This window comes from Hemibagrus wyckioides, linkage group LG01, assembly GCF_019097595.1.
Source record: "Hemibagrus wyckioides isolate EC202008001 linkage group LG01, SWU_Hwy_1.0, whole genome shotgun sequence".
Classification (NCBI taxonomy): Eukaryota; Metazoa; Chordata; class Actinopteri; order Siluriformes; family Bagridae; genus Hemibagrus; species Hemibagrus wyckioides.
Genome location: NC_080710.1, coordinates 9,935,780 through 9,957,414, shown reverse-complemented (window position 1 = coordinate 9,957,414; position 21,635 = coordinate 9,935,780). Strand labels below are relative to the sequence as shown.

At 39.5% G+C, this 21,635-nt stretch overlaps 2 protein-coding genes across 9 annotated transcripts in view; one reads left to right on the top strand and one right to left on the bottom strand.

Annotated features, from left to right (window-relative positions):
• Positions 1-251: 251 nt before the first annotated feature.
• On the bottom strand, positions 252-17,239 carry znf384b (zinc finger protein 384 b). 5 transcript variants are annotated; one of them, XM_058389219.1, is made up of 11 exons: positions 17,101-17,239; positions 15,946-16,001; positions 15,594-15,831; positions 12,460-12,549; positions 12,197-12,348; positions 7,988-8,061; positions 6,943-7,167; positions 4,480-4,647; positions 4,280-4,358; positions 1,612-1,770; positions 252-1,508 (listed from the first exon to the last, which is right to left on the bottom strand). In XM_058389219.1, the coding sequence occupies exons 2-11, from the start codon at positions 15,997-15,999 to the stop codon at positions 1,173-1,175; spliced, it is 1,575 nt and encodes a 524-aa protein (XP_058245202.1). In that variant the 5' UTR covers positions 16,000-16,001; positions 17,101-17,239; the 3' UTR covers positions 252-1,172. The 5 variants fall into 5 exon arrangements, with proteins under 5 accessions (XP_058245202.1, XP_058245212.1, XP_058245220.1 ...); XM_058389229.1 differs by having other exon boundaries at positions 12,206-12,348; XM_058389237.1 differs by having other exon boundaries at positions 15,594-15,804.
• si:ch211-154o6.3 (uncharacterized protein LOC563854 homolog) overlaps positions 17,146-21,635 on the top strand; it is a 28,915-nt gene continuing 24,425 nt past the window's right edge. The window contains exons 1-2 of one of the 4 annotated variants that reach the window (XM_058389289.1): positions 17,146-17,282; positions 18,988-19,154. In XM_058389289.1, coding sequence (XP_058245272.1) covers positions 19,065-19,154 — 90 coding nt within the window. In that variant the 5' untranslated portion in view covers positions 17,146-17,282; positions 18,988-19,064. The other 3 variants (XM_058389269.1, XM_058389279.1, XM_058389300.1) reach the window with 3 other exon arrangements.

The window sequence follows — 21,635 nt, the reverse complement described above, 5'->3', positions numbered from 1 at the left end:
TACTTTAGTACTGTTAATGACGGTGTTTGCTGATGTTTAAGGTATTATTAAAATAAAATCTGCAGTTAAAAGGAAATGTACCTTACAGTGCACGAAACAGCCAAACAAAACGTATCTTCAGTCTATGAAGTAGAAATGAACACACACAGATTAAGGAAATCTCAGTATCATTTTTTCTTCTTCTTGAGTTTAAGACAATAGCTGGCTGGGTGAACTGTCTTGGACATAAAAAGGTACTGAAACTACACGTATGTGACACATTTTACATTTTATTATTGTTTTCAAAGGATAATTAATTCTATTCTGATCGTATTAATGACTATGATAGGGCGTAAGATCCATTACAAGAATTAATACTAAGATGAAGTAGCGGTAGACTAACAATAGTGAGCGTATTACATCATCCACACAAATGAAGAGTGAACAAGGATTATTAAAAGTCCATGCCAGAATTTTGAGAGCTTGTGACTGGCAAGAGTTGACACTCAGGATCCTCTTTGTTTTTTTTTTTTTTTGTGTTTTTGTTTGTTTGTTTTTTTTTTCTCTTTTTTGAAACCACTACTTAAAGCATCCTTTAACTTGCACACATACACACAATATACTAGATAGTCAGATATACATTTTTTCCCAACCTAATTGAAAACTGATTTTTCCCTTCTTTTTTTTTTTTTTTTACTTCAAGGGCAAAATATCACATGCATATTGCGCAACATATCGAAGATGTTCATATACTGTCCGTTAACCGCAAGTGTAAATCTCGTAGTGTAATAGTAGATAGAAATATCTACAGATGACAACCACTGTATTAAATAAAAGCTTTCAAAAAGTCTAGCCATAGATTGGAACCAGGAAGAGCGGGATATCTGTGAAGAACCAAGAAATTAAAAAAAAAAAATAAAAGAAAGAAAAAAAAGGCATTTTCTCAATATTTAATTTTGTCCATGACTGTTTTTGTTTCCGTGAACTTGAGCAGGCCTAGTAGGAAATTCCTTTCCATCAGCATATCTTTCATTTAATCAGTCCTTGCGTTTGCTTTTAATCCCTACTTTAGGTAGGCCTCTCGTACCTGGAGAGGTCATGTAAGATCACGTCACTGATGATTCCTTTCTGCTGCACCACGTTTGTTTATAGAGTCTGTGTTCACTCTTTTCTTCCCATAGGCCTCTCCTGCCTCACGAACTGAGGTGTTCCACCTGTATGGCCGAGGCCTCCACTGTGATGCACAGGTCTTTGTGAGCGGACAGATCAGAAACGCTGACTGTTTTGTATGAAACATCTGGTGCTGTCACTGGTTTGTACTGCTGCAGGTCAAACACACATGGCACTCCCTCTGGCTGTGGGTAAGGGTTGGTCCTCTCGGCACGACTTGCTGCAGCTCCATCTGCACCTCCTGCACCCCCTCCTCCAGCACCTCCTCCGTGCGCGGGACTGTGGCTCTGCTGACCCGCCGTTGGGGTGGGTACCAGATCTGGGGAGTGTTTCCTCATGTGCTTTATCAGGTAAGTTTCCTGTAAGCGAATGGAAAAGGCAGGTGGATTATTGTTGGGGAGAAATTAAATGCTGATAAAGGTGTTTATAGAGATCTTCTCAAGGTCAAGGTTAGTGCCATACCGAAGTGTAGGTGCGATTGCATAGGCCGCAGGAGTATAGCTTCGCATGTTTCACTGTATGGGTTGAGAGATGGACCTCAAGGCTTGCTGAGTCCGTATAGCCACGGTTACAGTGGTGGCACTTGAATGGCTTGTCTTTGTTGTGTTGGCGACGGTGAGACTGTGAACAGATATACATCATTAAAAAAACAAAACAAAAAAAACACTGAGAACTAAATGTCCATCTCTGGCAATCGGTCAGGCATCCAAAGTAATTCTTTACATCATTAAGGTTCCTTTAATTAATAACAATGACTTCATCATAAACCTTCATCAGTAACATGCTGGAGGTTGTTCATTAAGAAGTGAACCTAAAAGCAAGTGTCAGTATTTACATTTACTAACATGCTGTAGTTAAAATTTTTGCTTATTTACGTGAACATGATTAATTAATCCATGACTAAAGACAGTCAGTGCAGGGGTCAATTATTTACCATTAATTGTCCTTAATTGTGAATTAATGTGCTAACTTTTGACCTTTCTTTCATGTTCATAGTATATTGATGGTTGTTTCATGTTAAATTAATATTTATATATTAATTCAATATATAAATACACCTTCCAGTTAAAGTAAATTAAAATATTTTGTAGCACAAGCAACAGTAAACAAACCATGACATTTTGTGCTGTAGAATTTGTGTGTTCTTTTAAAATGTATGTCATTACTAATTACTAATTACTAATAATTGATAATTTGTTCCAAATAACTTTACCCCTGAAAAGCCAAGCTGCTTAAAGTATAAAATGTACCAAAACAGTATTAAATAATTCCAATCAGCATTCATATTTTGATAACTGCAGTAAAGTTGGTGATGGGCCTGTGCAAGAGAGAGTTTAGAAAACTACTACTCTTAGAGAACAGTGGTACAGTGAAGCAATGCTGCATTCACACGTGTGAAAAAGTGTCCAGAGACCATTCATTTTCAGTGAGAGCTGCCTACAACCAGGGAAATGAGTGACACTAACTGCTGGTGACTAGGTGTGGGCATGGTCAGTGATGCAACAAATTTGAGAAGTTGAACCTGATGCAAATATGGGACAGCGATTACCAATGGGAGTGAAGACAGTAGAGCACACATGATTCGTGACCAGGAGCACACACTGCTTCTCCTTTATCTGGTATGATATGGTGCACATATATACTGCTGGATTTTATACACAAGTCCTCTGGAATGCATCATTTTAGCAATTGGCACAAAGAAAAATGATTTTGAATGCTAATTGTGCCACCCAATGATATTTTTCATTATTCATATTTACTATGGCAACCAGTAGCAGGAACGCCTCCTGGTGACTTCACAGTACAGAGACTGGCGAGGCAGCAACAATCACTGACTGTATATATGAATGTAGCATAAGTTTCAGGAATAAAAAACAAATATATCCTGATGAGTAAACTGTGGCTTATTTCTCCATCACCTTTGTCCTTTCTTTCTTATCATAAGGAAAGTAACAGTAGTAGTTGTATATGGTATACAGTTTAAGGATAAGAGTCAATCCATACAATGTTATTAACTAGCCAGGAAACTCTTGGGTAGACCTACACATATCTCACCACCAAGTTTGTTGAATTTATGCCAGAGGCATAAAACTAGTTTATGTAACTGGATTCATGACCCTTGTTAAGTGAGTCGGACCACAAAACAAAATCAGTTTAATTTCTCCACTACGCCTCATGAATGTAGTATTGAATGGGCTTGATTATGTAAACATGTCATAAAGCTACAGAAAAATAAAGTACCTCGTACTATTAAAAGTGCGTTATTAGCATAGGAATTCACCTCTGTTACTCTCTCTTTTGGAAAGAGTCATGTTTACAGAGTCAGGTTAAGCTTGCTAAATGAACAATTACATCGTTAGCACATTTTGTAAGCAGACAAATTTATGGCCTTTGGGATTAATGTGCTGTTTTTCTCAAAAGTGTAATAACAAAAAGCCCTTTTTTCTTTTAAATAGTTAAAATGTAAAACATGGCTGCTAAATTCATTTTAAGGGCCATGTTGGCTACCTTTATCAGGCCTTACATGGGAAACCTCTGGCTGTCTGTTAGGAGACCTTTCTGAAAGGAGTTTTAGGTGTCAGTACTTTTTAACAAACAAGGTGCTTTGTAGAGTTTCCCGACATGGGAAACTGTTTGGGATAGAAGAGCTTCCAGTTTCTGTCACATGACATGGATTTTTGTTTTCCAGAAAAGAGGGAAAAAAAAAAAAGAAAAAAGGCTGGTAACGGAATGACTGCTGTTCTAAGAGATAACAGCTACTAACTCAAACAGAACTTTAGAAAGGGTGATGTGTCATTCATTAAATTAACAAATGTGCAAATCGCAGATTACCATTCTTTAGACCATACAGTTATACGAAAATACGACATGCAGGCTGTATTATACTTCCTGATGAGTGTGTTCTGTGGTTGTTTTTCGGTGAATCATAGCATTCACACATTCCAAACAAATATAGTTAGTAAAAAATAATGCATTATTCATGTCAGTGAAGTGTGTCGATAACATACAGCAGCATGCAGCAACATAAGCAAATATGCTATGCTGATTTATCCATAATTTGCATGTGTGGGTACAATTATTAGAATTTTATCAGATTCGTAAAAAAAAAAAGGTAGTAGATTCTCTATACCTGAAGATTTGATAGCTGAGTGAAGGCCTTCTCACAGCCTGGATGGGTACATTTATACGGCCGGTCTCCTGTGTGGATTCTGCACAAATGAGAGAGAAAAACATGTTTCTCTTATAGAATTAAAAGACAAGAGAGAAGAGAAGAGGATAATGATAAAGAGAGGTGATGTGATTGGGGAGATGGAGGATAGAGAGGGCTACCTGTGATGCTGCTGTAGGTGGCTGAGTTGCCTGAACGTCTTCTGGCAATAAGAGCAGGTGTATGGTTTCACTCCGGTGTGGATCCGCACGTGCTGGGCCAAATAGCTGGTGTTGGCGAACGACTTTGAGCAGTGCGGACATTTGTGGGGTTTGGATTCAGTGTGGTTTCTGTATGGAAAGAAAGGCAAAGGGAAAAAGAGGGTGAGTGAGGGAGACTGATGGCAGTGGCACTAGAATAGAAAGAGGACTGTGTATGAAGATCTGTAAATGCATTGTGCTATGCTCCTAGCTTTAGCGTCATGCAGAACCTGAGTCATCTCATTTTATTCTCTCTATTATTCACACTCCTCCATAGCTGATATGATTCTAATTAACGTGTCTAGACTAAATATATCCCTGTCACAAACACTATATTTTTAAGCAACATTTACATCAGCTCACCGTTTACCACCAAGCTGTATAAATATATTCAAATATTTAACGTGTGTTATAAATGGAGTATCACTGTATAGTATAAATAAACTCTTTCCATATTGGGGTTGAAATTTTATTTACATTTGATATCAAATAATGACTTGCTCTCTGATTGTTCTTGTAAAGCCTGGTGGTTGGGTGACAGATGGAAATGTTTGTTCTAAGGTGACAGCAAGGCCAGATCCATCAACTCCACCATTTAATGTACAAAAAAAAAAAAAAAAAAAGCCCTGCAGACATTAATATAATGTTGTACAGAGTTCAGCACGGCAGAGGACCTTTCTGTGACCTCTATTATACTGCTCCTGCTCTTAATATGTTTGTGTGAGTCTGTGCAATGGTTGAGAGTCAGAGCGAGACATCTGCAGGCGATAAAACGTAGCTGAGAAAAAGGATAGGTTTGAGTAGTAATGGAAGGTGTGACAGGAAGGAAACGAGGGAATTCAGAAATAGAAGAGCGCAGAAGTGTGAGAAAGCAAAGAAACGTTCGAACAAACACAGACACATAAACTGGCTCTTACTCACTCATTCAGAAACGGGTCCAGCATGAGGTCTCAGTGTCTCACGCTGACTCAACTATGGTTTGTTCAAAACATTTAAAGCATAAAAACAACTGCTGGTGCCTCTTTGCAGGAATGTGATTAAACCTTTGTCTCTTCTTATGCAAGTACATACCTAACCCGAGCTTCCCTGCATCCCAAGCCATACAGACAATATTATATTCCTCTAGAAAGAAGCATTTTGTTGCATTCTTTATTGCTGCTCCATGTCTAGAGGACATTGAGATAGAGAAAAGCCCAGGATAGTATCCTAATTCCCTGGCAGTGCTGCAGGACATGTCACATCATGCCCTTTCACATAGCTCTTCTCTGCCAACAAGGAACTAGTCCTGGCGCTTAATCTCGACACGTTCCATAACTTGCATCACAAATGAGCCAAACCACTGCTGGTCTTGAACCAAGAACTGGTGGTGCTTGGAAAATGGAGTAGACGTCATGCTGGGAACCATGAATCAGTGTTCCAATGAAGAAATTAAAGAAAACTTGTTAGGAGCTGCACCATTAATGCTGATCAAACCTGTTTGGAGCAGCTACACACTTATAAACACTAATAAAATGGGTAACAGTATGAAAAATGTATGATTTATACCCTCACTGGCCTCTTTAATAGGAACACACATACCCCTGTTCATTGATGCAATTATTCAATCAGCAGCATAATGCATAAAATCATGCAGATACAGATCAAGAGCTTCAGTTGATGTATTTTTTATTTATTTATTATTTTTTTTACAAGGCAGAGTGCTCAACTTGGTGGTTTTTGTTGCTGGGTAAACAGAGGCCTCTGTGCGTGAAAATCCCAGGAGATGAGCAGTTTCTGAAACGCTCAGTCTGACACAGACAACCATCCCTCAGAAAAATTCACTGATGTCTGACGCTGGTGTTAGTCACTCTAATGTTTGATGTGAAACATTAACTGAAGCCCTGAGCATGAATCTCTATTACTTTATGCATCATGTCTCTTCTCAGGTATTCTATGTCTATGCCAGTATCTCTGTGCTGTGTACAGTATCTAAAGAATTCGATATTAGATGAAGTGTTCTTAAATTTCAGAGGTAAAATTTGTAATGGTCTTTAATGTTTATTGGCTTTTTTAGACCGTTAGGAGTGTATTGGAAAACTCCCACACTGGATTATGTAACGGTTCATAACCATATAAAATCCATTGGTTCTCTGAACAAACACCAGCTTGGGCTTGATGTTTGGGAGAAACATGGGAATGTGACAGTGATACCTGAAACCCACTGCAAACCTTGTTGATTTCAAATGAATAAGCTTTAAGCTACACAAATTCAAAGTTCTGAGTGTTTACCATTAATTAGTAATCTTTAGATCCATCTCTCTCTTTCTCTCTCTCTCTCTCTCACTCACACACACACACACAAACACACACACTACACATCCTGGCGCTCAGTGCATCCTCCAGTACCGTGTGTGCTGCTGTAAGTGACTGAGCTGCCTGAATGCCTTCTGGCAGTAGGAGCAGATGTAGGGCTTAGCGCCGCTGTGGATGCGGATGTGCTGCGCCAGGTAGCTGGAGTTAGCGAAGGATTTGGAGCAGTGCGGGCACTGGTGCGCCTTCACCTCCGTGTGCGACTTGGAATGCAGCTGCATGTCTGACTTATTGCAGAACGTCAGGCCGCACATCCGGCACCTACAGACACACACGCACACACACATTCCGGGGAAGGAAATAGGAGGATGGGGAGAAAGTAGAGAGATGAGCCGAAGGAAACACAGGAGCAAGAAGATGTGAAGAGAGGGAAAGTCGGGAAAAGATGATATAGGGTCATGGGTAAGTCGAGGTGAAAGAATGAATGGAGGAGGAGAACAGGTGAGGAAATATGAAGAGTAGAGTGGAATGACATGGGGTATGAAAGAGAGGGGAAAGAAAGAGACAGAGAGAGAGAGAGAGAGAGAGAGAGAGAGAGTGTGGGGTGGGGAGAAAGGGGGAGGGAGAGAGAGAGAGACAGAGAGAGAGGGGATGAGATCAGTGAAAGAAAAACAACAGAGGGAAACTGTAGACTCTGCCGACAATTCAGAAAGATGAGAAGGAAAGGCAAGACATACAAGCGCAGACAGATGAAGGAGAGAGTAGTGACCGAGCGAGTGGAGGAGAGTAATTGTGCTGTCATGTGTGTGTGTTTGTGTGTGCGTGCGTGTGTGTTTGGAACTGGCAAAGCCATGCTGGCACATGCAGCCAATGACACACACTTAGTGAAACACTACTTATACTACGAGAAGCCAACACACATATGGACTGAGACACATTCAACATAGCCTAAGAAGCACAAGCGCGCATGTGTGTGTGTGTGTGTGTGTGTTGGGGGCCATGCATTGCTGCAGAGCAAGTGGACAATGCACTAAGTATCTCTATTTCAGTCCTGCCTTGGCTAGAAGCTTTCAGAAACACACACACATACGCACACGCACACACACACACAGCAGGCATGCTAATGGTTAAGACACTGTACCTGTATGTCTTTGCACCCTCCTTTCCAGCAGGCCCTTCGTCGGCAGAGAGGTCGTAGGGGTCGGCAGGATGATGCTGAGGAGAGGAGAGGAGAAAACATCTGTAGTGTGATATTTAAAAAAAAACACCCTGTTTCTTAAGACAAGTGAGATTTCTGTTTTCTTCAATTATCAATTACTAACATTTTGGTAAGACAGCTCACAGAGGTATCACATGCTGGCCCTCACATAATTTTGTTTGCTCAACTTGTTAACACACAGCATTTCTCACACTTCTGTCACTTCCTGCCGAGCAACAGCAGAGAGACTTGTTTGACGTGCTGTACAGTGAGAAATGCATTGAACCTGGCTGGCCTAATACTGATGCAGACTGGGCTTGTATAGACCATCGATGGAGAAATACAGTACCTCTAAAATCAGAGCTTTCAGTATGTCTGTAATCCACAACAATATGACTGATATTCTTGTTTTCTAGTTTGCTTTGGGGAAAATAATTACACTGCTCACATCCTGATGATTCCTAATTAGGCAAAACTTTGCTATGGTCCAATTAAATGATCTCTAGAGCTATATACTCCACTCCCAGTCAGTGGTGGGACTTAACTTGCTTACTAGGAGTAAACGTTTTTTTTTTGTTTTTTTTTTTTTTGTTTTTTTTTTAAGTGTTTTTGGCTGTGTCTTTTCCTGGCAGTCTAGACCATTTCCTTATCTACCACTGCTTGATTAAGGATTTAAAAAAATAGCTTGAGGTAGAGTTCTTCCTCCAGTTCTAAAAGACATGCATTGTAAGCTGATTGGCATTCCCAGGTTGTCCATAGTGTCTGGGTGTGTGTGAGATGGGTGGCCCCTGGGACGGGATAAGTGGTGCAGAAGATGGATGGAAGCTGTACAAGGCCACAGTTATAGGACAGGTGCATTCAGAGGTGTTTTACCAACTTGGGATGCAGTGCAGGAATAAGTCAGGAAACAGCGAGAACTGACCTTGTACACTGTCTGGGCTTCTCCATCAGTAAGACCTCATACGTAAAAGGTCCTGGTTAAACTCTTTGCTGTTCTCCACATTTAGCTGTCTCACCAAGCTAAGGTTTCTTAAGTCAAGCAGTTCAGCATGACGTCACTCTGACTTCCTGTTACGGAAAGAAATATGCCAACGTAGGGAATAGGGTCACGACTAAGAAGCCGTTCATATGGACTCTAAATGGGTAAATAAAAAAACCTTATTAATCTGAGCGTCACAGATTGCATAAACCTTATACTCAACATTATTTTAAATTTGGTTCTTAGTTAACACGAAATTACTTAAAACTGCTGCATGTAAAATCCACACTTCTCTGGTTGAAATATAGTATTGCAAACTACATGTGGAAGAATATTTTGCACTGTGAGCTTTGCTGGTGCGGCACGCATTAATCTCTCATGCCCAGTCACCACACGTTCAGAGATGATTCAAACTGCTCCCAAACCACTTAAGCTTCCTAATAAGTATGCCTAAATACTAACAGCACCAATGGTGCAGAGACAAACTTGTTTAGTATGACAGTATCCATACTAAAAGCAAGTGATTTTTCAAAGCGCTGTGAAAAACACACGCAGGGTGAGCAGACGTGTTCAATGACTCACTCATGCCTGATATAACCAAGTTTGGTTTTATACATTTTATTCACAGATAAAGAAATAATTTGTATGAGGAGTCAAAAAGGTCAATAAAGAACAAATCAGTTCCAGTCACCGAGTCATTTATTTCGTTTAGTTCCTGCTTCAAACTACATCTGTACTCACTGGACCCACGGCTGCCTCTAGCAACAACAAATCTGTTAATAGTTTTGGTATATAATTATCTCACATCTGCGTGTTGCATAAGCCGTAGCAGGTTGTGTGTATGCATTTTGATTCTGCATTCAGCGGCTTGATGGTTGAAATCAGTGCATCTTTTGCTAATAACCAAAACCTGCTCCTCTTCTCATCCAGTGGAATCAGCAAGTCCAATGAGTGACTGTTGAAGCTCATTTGGTCCAAGCTAGAGATTGCCAATGTCTCAGTTTCACATGGACTCACACTGCATCATGACTTCTCTCACTAACCAATCCAAATTCCACAATGAGGACAAATCAGCTGACTTTCATCTACAAATCACACTGCGTAGGAGGAGAAATAAATGTCTTAACCTCACGATCTTACACACTGCACCTTTAATCTTGCTTCATTTCGTGTTTTCTTTTTTTTTTTTAGGTTGATGGTAACTCGGTAAACACACAAAATCAAGCAACTTCAGTCTCATGATCCTTGTGTTTGTATTTACATTTAGCCTGTGTACTTATGAGGATGCCAAGAACACTGATTACTTCCAAACTGCCCTAAACGTTTACCAATTTAAACAAGAAGCAGACTCCCAAAGAGAAAGCTGGGAGAGGAGGGAGAGGGAGAGGGAGAGATACTTAACCACCGAAGCAGATTTATGTTTGCAATAGGCTATGATTTATTTCATTACGTTTCTAAATGGCTAATCTGATTCTAAAGAATCCTAGCTTTTTCACTAGTCACAAACTAATTTGTTGAAATGGTGCAACAAATCATTGCTAACTGCGGAGAATATAAGGACGAGAGTATAGAAAATAAGTCATTTATACAGCTGTGTCACTATTTTAGCCTTATCAGCATTACAACTTAAAATGCAGTGCAGTTTACTGGTAGTGTGTGTATAACAAACAGTAGATGTGTCCTAAATCACATACTTGTGCTCTATTCAACTCCACTGTGTGGTATAAATGGTGTGTTCACACTGAAAACCCCAACAAGAAATGCACTTCATGTACTGGATCATGCATTTATTCACTCAAAAACGTGAACTGCAGAATGTTCAAAAACACTCGACACTTATACAGTAGAAGAGGGGCGGCGCTACCAGTGTGTACTGATGCTGATTGAGAAAAGAATTCAAGATGGCTGAAGACTGGACAAATGTCTTTTCAGTAGGCCATGCTGTGCGATTTATTTTTCAACATTTTAAAGATTCACTGTACTGTGATAAAGCTGTAAAGCGGTGTTGCGTTACATAAATGTGAGGTCATTTGCCATCGGCTGGGAAAAGGCTTATACGTCCGGTTAGTGTTCCATAGACAATGTGACCCTTCTAAAATTCATACTCTGCATAGAACATAGTCTATTGTACGTCTTTTGGGAAGTGCAGTATCCTGACGCTTTAAAAACAGTTGATCTGAGCTGACCAAATGTCTTCACTGGTTTATTTTGCTTCGAAAGACCAAGAGTACTGTGGAAATGCCATGGAATTTCCCTTTAAGAATGAACTGACATTTCGTATTACATTTTATCTACACCATAAGGTACGCTTGATCAAACAACACCATTTTTAGTCGTAGTCATGCTAGAGAGAGAGCAGAAATGCCGCGATGTTTTACAGCTGCTGGACTATATGCTATACGCTGGGTTAGATGAGCAACATTGTAAAATCTCTTATTACCGCTTCAAGTTATATTTCTTTATTACAGGCTCGACCGATGCCTCTGTAATGAGAACAGGTCGAAACAATTCGCCGCACATCTTTTTATAATACATAAACCATTTCTCTATAATGTTAGGCACTAGAGACCCAGCTGAATGGCTTTAATAAAGAGAAGAAAAGGTCACGTAGAAGTCTACACCACACATTTATTCAAAATGTCTGTGTAAACTGTGTCTACACTAAAATGGAAGCGCAAAGAAGCAGGCAATTAGGGAAACACTGTCCGTATTATTTACATAAAATGACATTTTCATTCCCGTGTACGGCCGTTTCAGCTTTCCAAACATGAAAGATGAGGAAATTAAAATGATAATATGAAGTGTTTCATAACCGCTTTGTTTGCAGTCACAGTTCTGTACCTCGGTGCTGATGAATTCTCTAATCTGATTGGTCAGAAGGTGGTCATTAATTTCCTAGAACAGCGATGCTCGAACAGTAGTGCAGCTCAGGTCCCAGGTTTATAAAGACGTATTCTTTCGAAGTATGGTATGTTAATGTTTCTATAGTAACAATACAGTCGCTGTGAAATATATAGTGGATGCACCCCATGATCTAAATCTAAACTATAAAAGGATAAAAAGTGTCACATCAATCTTTACTAAAGAAAAAGAATCATCAAGAATGGCACACCTAGTTGTGTTTTATTCCTACATTTCATCCTAGAAGAGGTTTCAACTCCTACAATTAATACCTGACATACCTGTCCAGCCAGGTGACCGAGCATCAGTGCGTCACTTCCTGTCGGAGAGCCCACTAACGGGAGAGTGGATTTCTTCTTCCTCCCTCGCTTTGATGGCACCGGGATGACAACCGGGGAGCAGGACATGCCGTCTTCTTTCTTGTCTGAGAGAAGTATGGAAAGGTATTCATTTGAATTAGTAAAAAATACTGCAGATTTTAGTCTTCTCTTTCAGATGTTTAGCATCCGCTGAAGAGACCGTGATGCTGTGTTACCTGTGTGTACTGTTATCATAGTAGTTGTTGGATGCCCAGGGATGAGAGACGGAGCGGAAGATACCGGAGAAACCAGAGTGACTAATCCCGCTGAACAAAGTGAGAAAAGTAAAGACAAAGAGTGAGACAGAGTATTAATAAACAAATAAATAAACAGCTGTACAGAGATATTGGCTATGTTTACATCACCAGTTCATTTCAAATTGCAGATCTTTCTTTATGTGCGTTTTTTAGTGGTTTTAATGTCAATGGTCCAGTGTCCAGTCAGCATGTTCTAGCTTTTTAAACACACTGCCTGCTTTGTTAACAGATTCTACCTCATTTCCATGTCGGCCAAACGTCACCCGAGTGTCATTTAAATGGACAGCGAGAAGAAGAGTTGCCAGGTATTTTAGATTTCAGTAATACGGCTCTGGTTATTGAAAACAACGAGAAACGTACACAACAGCAAAACAGATACTTAATGCTGTAACTCATCTACTACTACTCAAACACAAGTAATAAAGGTTCTATTAAACATTTCCCCTTTTTAACAGTGGTGCGTCTGTGATGCATTTCTGGTGAATATAAAACACGGAACTTTACTGAGATTATCTTGGGTCCAGCATTTACCAAACAGGTACTTGAAACAGTGTGACGTGGATTGTTTCTTACAGAGCAGTTTGATTGTGACACGAACACACACTTGGTTACACAATTGTGGTTAAACTTACTGGATTGAATCTTTCCCACCTTATTCAATGGACAAGTGGATACAACTGCGTTTAGGCTTCTACTGATTCACTCTGTTCAGACTTTGGTGTAAACATGAAGGCTGTTTACTCCCATTGAGCTACTGGTCAGATTATTAGGCGGCATGTAAACTTCCCATTGTATAACTTTAATTTCTAAGTTTTTATTGTTGTTTATACACTTCACTATTTCTCTCATTGCTTTGGTTTAAGATGTGGTACATAGTTTTCCAACCCAGAAATGAGCTCCATCGACCAGAGCTGCGTGCATATGCCTTCTAGTTTCCAGAGAAGGCGTAGGCAGGGATGTGGAAAAGATGATGGCCTGTAAACATTTTCTTTGTCGTTGCCATTTTCCTAACAGGCATCAAAATGCTCTGAACTTGAACAGCTGCATCTCTGAGTGACAGGCATCAGTGAAAACTCGGCAGTGTCAACTTCCTGTCACAATGAGTCAGAGGGGTTTATTAAATTTAACCATGTAAATGGCTTGCCTAGGAACATTAACAATATGATTGTTCATCAGAAAAGTGAGGAAGTGAGGAAAATGTTCGCTATTAGACAGATCCTCAGATGGAGTGACAGATCATAGATGCTGAGTAGAGTAGTGATATTGTATTGCTAGGTAAGAGCACACATTTGGCCAAATTAAGCTACCTGTCTTCAAAACGAGATTTTTTGATGCAAAATTGCTTTAAACTTAAGCCAGCTATACACTTCAAATGAAAGGACTAAACGAATCTACAACGGTTCAGCAAGCAGTCATGACAATATTTAAGGAGAACTTGTACTTCGCTGCGGGGGTCAAAAGGCAACAAAATAATCTAAGGACAATATGCACAGACGTGAAAGAGGAAGTTGCTGTAGTTTTGGCTTATTTTGCAAAAAGGAAAAAAAAAGCCTGACGAGACAGAGAAAGGGGTAGTATATTTTTGTCCTATAAAATGGTGACAGCTCTGTTCATGCTGCTGCTTCCACAACTGTGATCACAAACATGCAAAATAAAATACTTCACGCGGTGGTGAAATTAACCGTGTTACATTTGGGCCAACTGCAGATGAGTATGTTCTCCAACTTGAGCACTGTATGAGTGGTTTCTCAGAGGGTTCATTTAGAGCAATTTTGATGCTGATTTTTATTTTTTAAACTCTACACTGTAAACCATAACACTCCTACCAGTGCTAGGTAACTATCTTGCCTGTCTTTCTAGCAAGATTTGATTAATTAACATCATTAATAAAGATTAAGATTGGTTTAACTCTGGTGATGAGGATGCTGTTTGTCTTCACTGAAACTCTGCAGCTACAAAAATCTGAGGACTGTGTGGACAACCATGAATTCGTGTACTAAATAAAGTGTCATAAACTGCCAATTTGGTATTTCGGTTACAATGAAATACTAGAAATCTCCAGTTATATACATGTTTACTAACAAGAATACATCTTTTCACCAGGACTTTGTCCTCCATGTTGGTTTTTTTTTTTTTCCTTATTTGCTCCACACCAAGTTTTTTTTTTTTGTTTGTTTTTTTTAAAGTGCTCTCTCGATGCTTTTCTGAAAACCATTTGCCAGCTTTGGAAATGTGTTCCACTGTGACCAAAAAACATGTTCGGCAGTACTTTTTAAAAACCTTCTGTCGGTAGGAATTCTTGTAAAAACGTGACCGCACTGCTAAGTGTGAAAGCAAGGGGTCTGCCACTGTGTTAAAGTGAAAACCATAATAATCAGTCCTTCCAGGAGTTTTTTTTTTTTTGTAAATGTTGTGGCCAAAATGCTTGTTTTTTGGCCTGTTTTTGCAGCAAAGATTCTTTATTTTAAAACTCCTATCAGTGAAAACACAGGTTATGATCGCTGGGCTCATGTTTGACACACAGGGTACACACAGGGCAGTGGAAGCTAAAGTGGTTAAGACTCTGGGTTGTTGATCGGAAGATCAGGATTTAAGCCCCAGCACCACCAAGCTGCCACCGTTGGGTCCTTGAGCAAGGCCCTCAACCCCCTCTGCTCCAGGGGTGGGCTGACCCTGCGCTCTGACCCCCAACCCTCCAAGGATGATATATGCGAAGAACGAATTTTACTGTGCAGTAATGTATACGTGACAGATAAAGGCTTCTTAACTTAACTTTGTAACTTAACATGAATGAAACAGGGCTTTGGCTAATGGTGTATTGTGATGACATCACGCGATGGGTCTCGGATCAAACCTGCAGAAAGTCTGTGGTTACTTTGAAAGTTTGTAAGCTTCTTCAAATATCGTGGCATTGACTATCGTAACTTCTACGATCACGAAATCCTGGAGGGACTGAATACTGTTGTATATATTATATATTGTGACGTATCTATTACCGATCCTCAGCTACTGGACACTGACTCATTTCACAACCACAATCACGTGTACTGTACCAGCGGTCATGATTCCGGTGGACGGCACGGGCACCACGGTGATGCTGTGTGAAGAATGGGGCGGATGCGCTTGTTCCTGCTTCAGGGCACGCCCCCCAGATCCATCCATGGCCATGCCCCCTGCAACTGCCACCACTGCTGTGGTGGGATAGTGGGAGGAGCCATGTGGGTAGGCAGGGTTTTTGTCCTGTTGGCCGAGCTGCTCCTTCACCTTGTTTAGAAACACAACATTCTCAATCTGACACACACACCCACACACATGAGGCATTATGAGGAAAATTATGTGGACACATGGTTTAAGATACGTCTGTGTGTGTGGGAAGTGAAGGGGGGGGGCTGCATGAATTCTCACCTGTCCTTGAACTGGAGACCAGAAGTAGGAGTTAAAATGGGAATCCTCCATCATTCCTGATTTTAAAAAAAGGAGGGCGGGGGGCAAAAAAAAAAAATGAGTAGGAAGATTAGAAATCAGAACAGTCCTGAGGACAGAGTGTGAGAACAGCGCCTGGGCTTCATCACATCATTGTGGGATTAGTATAGAAAATCATCGCAGAGGCTAAAAGGATTGGTGAGAACCTGACCGCTCTCGGTTTGCTGATAAAGAAGTGGGAAAAAAAATATAGTCAAAAGGTCATTAAAGTGGTATCTCTGAGGAAACCCAGAGGGGGATCTCTGTAGAGCTGGATAACTAAAGCATCTGTAGATATTACTGAATCACTAAAGCAGAAATGCGAGTATGAAGTGAAACTGAAGTAGACTGCCAACATCCTGGAACTACACTGAAAAGTAAACATGCAATTTCATTTTTAATAGAAATGTCCCGGAAGAACAGCGGTCCTGAGTGAAGGCCCATCAGGCTAACATGTCCATAAAGCAGTGTGTGTGTGTGTGTGTGTGTGTGTGAGTGTTAGCACACAGCCCCACAGCTACAGCTCTCAGGCCGGGGTTAATAAATAATACCGGATTCTCTGATTGTCTTTGTGCAGTCTCGGGCCGATTCGAACGCAGGCCACTTTAGTTGGCGCGCGCTTTTCTTCTCGAGACACGCAGCTCTAAATACTTATCAAAGCCAGACACAACACACCATCTGCTTATTACTAATGCAAAACAGGAAGTGTTTTTATGGTGGGTTTTATTTTGGGGGAAAAAACCCGGTGCATATCAAAATAAAATGATATAATGTTTATTAAAAAAAAACACAGAGCCTCGTCGGTGACTGATGCAAATTCATTAGCAGCCCGTAACATTATCTTCTGGGAGGTGTAACGTTAACTCACATTCACCCACTCCCGCTGTCGGGCCCGTGAAAATAAACTGAAAAAAAAAAAAAAAAACAGCGCACACGAGGATTGGAGAAAAAAAATAACAAGTGAGAAGGAAAAAAAACCGTCGACGCCGAAACCGAGGCTTCACGCAGGACTTCCGGCACACGGAAGGAGAAGGAGGCCGAAATTAACAGCAAAAAAAAAAACAAGGTTCAAACGAAAAAAAATCAAGCCTAAATTACCCAGTCGTGGAGACTTTGGTTCCCCTCGCCCGGGGATTTCCTCCGCTCGGGATAGTTTGTGAAGTCGCTCCGAAAAACACTCAACTGAAGAAATTCAACGAGTTTTCGTTCCTTCGTTTTTTTCTATTTTTTTCCCTTTTCTTACGGAGTTGCCCGAACTGTCTACGCTCCACTTCCTCCGGGTGAGGTCAAATCGCGCGAACGTCTTCCGTGCGCCGTGATGTCATTTCCCGTTCAGTGAGGTCAAAATATCCAGGGTGCGTCCAAAATCGAGTTGTACATACTACATAAAGGCAACCGGGAGGATTGTAATATTTACCTGGTTTACCTAATATATATATATATATATATATATATATATATATATATATATATATATATATATATATATATAGAGGACATATTGAATATTTAGGGCTACAGTGCTACATGTGTAATGCCATACATATACATGTACATGTATAAAGGTGATATATCAATTAACCTGTTTCTAATGTTCCTTATTACACACACAAACACACACACACACACACACTGCTTTACAACGTTGAAATCATATTGAATATGATTATATGATTTCAGTAAAAAGTAGGCTGCTAGTGGTATTGTAACTCAATGACTGTAAATTCTAACATGATAGTAATGAGTATAATGGTTATGTAATTATACAATAATAATAATAATAACAACAATAATAACAATATTATATAATAATAATAATAATAATAATAATAATAATAATTATTATTATTATTATTATTATTATTATTATAACAGATGTGTGACAGATAAATATGTAAATATATGTCCATCAAATAAATAAGGCCATGGCAGGTAGTATATGCATAGAAAAGTATGCGCAAGTTGTATTTACAGCATATAAAGTGTAAAGAAAAGAGTAATTATATATTTGCAATATGTGTGCATTATGTACATTGTATGTACAACAGTAACAGAGATAATAGACAGCGTATATACAGATAGTATACAGTATACATTTTCGGCCTTGACACAGCGCTAGTTTAAGGACCCTAACCCTGCTCATCACCCTGCCCATCATGCCCACACTGAGACATGGTGGTGGTAGCATCAGACTGAGAGTATTCCTGACTTGTTGGTTGCTTCTCGGACTAATATTCTCCATACATGATGATTACTGATGATATAATACTGATATAACTATATCAGAAAGATATAATTCTGCTTTTTGTGATGTTCTAATCGATTTTTTTTAAAATAAAATAATTTTGTAAACTTTACTAGAATCCTCCCCTCCCCCACTTCAAGTGTGTTATGAGCTGTTTTGTATTAGCTATTTTATTAACATATTATATCACTGAAGCCAGTTTCCGGTATAGTTATTAACACGCTATAATGTTCCAGTAGGTGAATGTTTATACAGAGCGCTGTGTATATCAACTGTGCCAGAATGTAACCCATTAGCACAGGAACTTGTTTTTAGTCATTGTTGTGGAAAATGGCATCCAAGAGAAAACAAAAATCTTTCAATTTATCTATATTTAACTCCCATGTCCAACCAAACAACAGAATATACAAACAAACAAATCTCCGGAAGCCGATGCGACGCCGTTCAACTCTTCAAATGAAGGCTGTATAACAAACCGCCGTCTAGGTATTATAAAGTGCCCTAGATTGGACGTAGGAGGCATTGTCAGATACCATAAATAGTACACAGAAACAGGAAGTAGTAAGCTATTTGGGATTCAGCCGTGCGCTCTGGTTCTTTGTTGACTTCCGTTTTCTCTGTCCACGTTTACAGTTGAGTTCGTCCACCAGGGGTTTTTATAGAAACAGTACGCCAGATATACATCCACTAAATCTCTGACTCCGGGTTTGAAATGACTGAACATATCTTCTAATTTATAGATTTTACAAGAGCGCTTTTATCACCACGAGTCCGTCTCAGCTGGGGTTTAAAGGACTGAGGTGTCGGAGGTGTGCAGATGGGGGAAGTCAGGAAACTGCAGAAGAAGTTGAGGCAGATTGAGAACCTGGAGCTTAAAGTTTCTCTCACCCCAGAAGAAGCAGTGAAGGTACTCAAGTCCAACTCTCTTCAAATCTCGATTATGCACACTGAAGGGTCTGTATGAGCTTAAAACCTACAGGCGAGCTCCAGAAGAGCCTCAGGGTCTCCTATAGTGAATAAGCAATGCCCTAATGAATTTATAATCAAGTCATGAGTGTACACTGATCAGGCATAACATTATGACCACTGAGAGGTGAAGTGAGTAACACTGATTATCTCCTCATCATGGCACCTGTTAGTGGGTGGGATATATTAGGCAGCAAGGGAACATTTTATCCTCAAAGTTGATGTGTTAGAAGCAGGAAAAATGGACAAGCGTAAGGATTTGAGCGAGATTGACAAGGGCCAGATTGTGATGGCTAGACCACTGGATCAGAGCATCTCCAAAACTGCAGCTCTTGTGGGGTGTTCCCGGTCTGCAGTGGTCAGTATTTATCAAAGTGGTCCAAGGAAGGAACAGTGGTGAACCAGTGAAAGGGTCATGGGCGGCCAAGGCTCATTGATGCATGAGAAGAGCAAAGGCTGGCCCGTGTGATCCGATTCAGCAGACGAGCTACTGTTGCTCAGATTGCTGAAGAAGTTAATGCTGGTTCTGATCGAAAGGTGTCAGAATACACAGTGCATGACGGGTCAGGGCTGTTTTGGCAGCAAAAGGGAGACCAGCACAATTTTAGGCAGGTGGCCATAATGTTATGCCTGGTCAGTGTATGTGTATAATACTGCAAGGCAAGAAAGAGTTTACTGTCACTAATTTACACTAAAAAGAAGACATGATAAAACCTTCAAGATATGCAAAATTGTGTCCCAAGCCCACAAGAAAGATTTGCAACAGAGATGCAAATCCCTAAACATAAGAGATTTCAAAACATGGCATTTATTTCTTTACTTTCTATTAAATAGAGGTGACCCTGGGGTTCAGATGAGTTTGAAAACTTCTTGAACTGACCCCCTTATTTCAGGGGGTCATCCCATATCATCTGTTTACCACATTGTCTCCTTTGTCTCCATTTAATGGCCAAATTATATTTATAATAAGTAGTAAAATGGTTAATAGTCAATTTAAATCAGCATAAAATGAGATAAAAGATGCACAGGTTTATTATTAGTAATAAAATAATAATACATTAGTTTATTATTTGTATAAGTATCATACAGGACCTACAAGCTTCATAACTGTTTTTGTTCTCACTGAATCATCATTCTTCAGGATGCTTTTATGCAAATGTAATACACGCTCATCATTTTTCAAAGCCTTGGTTTTTTGCTAACATGCCATGAATTAATCACAAATTATCAGCTAAATTTGATATGATTGTGACAGATTAATCAGGCTTGGGGTCAAAGTTCGTCTGTGAGGTGGATCTAGTATTAACCTCTTTGTATTAAGGGACACCGTGTACCTGCCATGGCTAATCTACTCCATATGACATGAAAAACAATGTATACATTTAATTCTTGGCCAAACTGTTTCCTAAATCCTACGAATAGCCTTCAGGATAGAGATAAAACATTTCTTGCTGTGTTTGTCGCACAGATCCATGTACACTATTAACTTATACTCTGCCATTTAACATCAGAGTACACTAGTGAGTGTTTTCACTCAAAAATAGTAATAACTTTTAGGAAATGATTTTCTGCACCATTAAACAGGAGATGCAGTATTACTCTGCAGTGATATTAACTGACACCGCCTGGAAGCCCCTTCCCCTTTCCATATCTCGCATGCTCTCGACTGGGACTTGCTTTCTGTCAGACTCTCGCTTTATGTCAGGCTAAATAGAGACCTTTTTCTTGGGTCAGTAAAATGAACTAAAATCTATCAATGTAGGTTTGACTTAGCATACATTAGACATGTATATGGTTACATATGTTCATTATATTCATTAGGAATGCAAATATGGTTACGCTTTATTCATTAGGGATGTAAAATCGGTTACACTATATAATGATGTAAATACACTTACACTATGTTCACTGGGGAGATAATATATTCACACTATATTACTTAAAAATGCAAAATGGTTACACTATGTGTAAGTGTGTATGTGTACATGTTAGCATAGACACACTGCCACAGCTTTTTAGGTCAATATTTTTGGGGCCATTTTTTTTTCTTTTGTTAAAAACAAAAGTGGTGCTTTTGCCATTTTTTTAAACACCAATTTTGGTTTTCATGGGAGGAAAAGTGCTGCTTGACACTTTAAGCATGATAACAGTAAAGGAAATGTCGGCCAAGTGGACATTAGATAACCAAATTATAAAAGGGTGATATTAAGCATGTTTTATTACTATAATAATAATAATAATAATAATAATAATAATAATAATAATAATAATTATTATTATTATTATTATTAATTCTAATAATAATATATATATATATATATATATACACTATATTGCCAAAAGTATTCACTCACCTGCCTTGACTCGCATATGAACTTAAGTGACATCCCATTCCTAGTCCATAGGGTTCAATATGACGTCG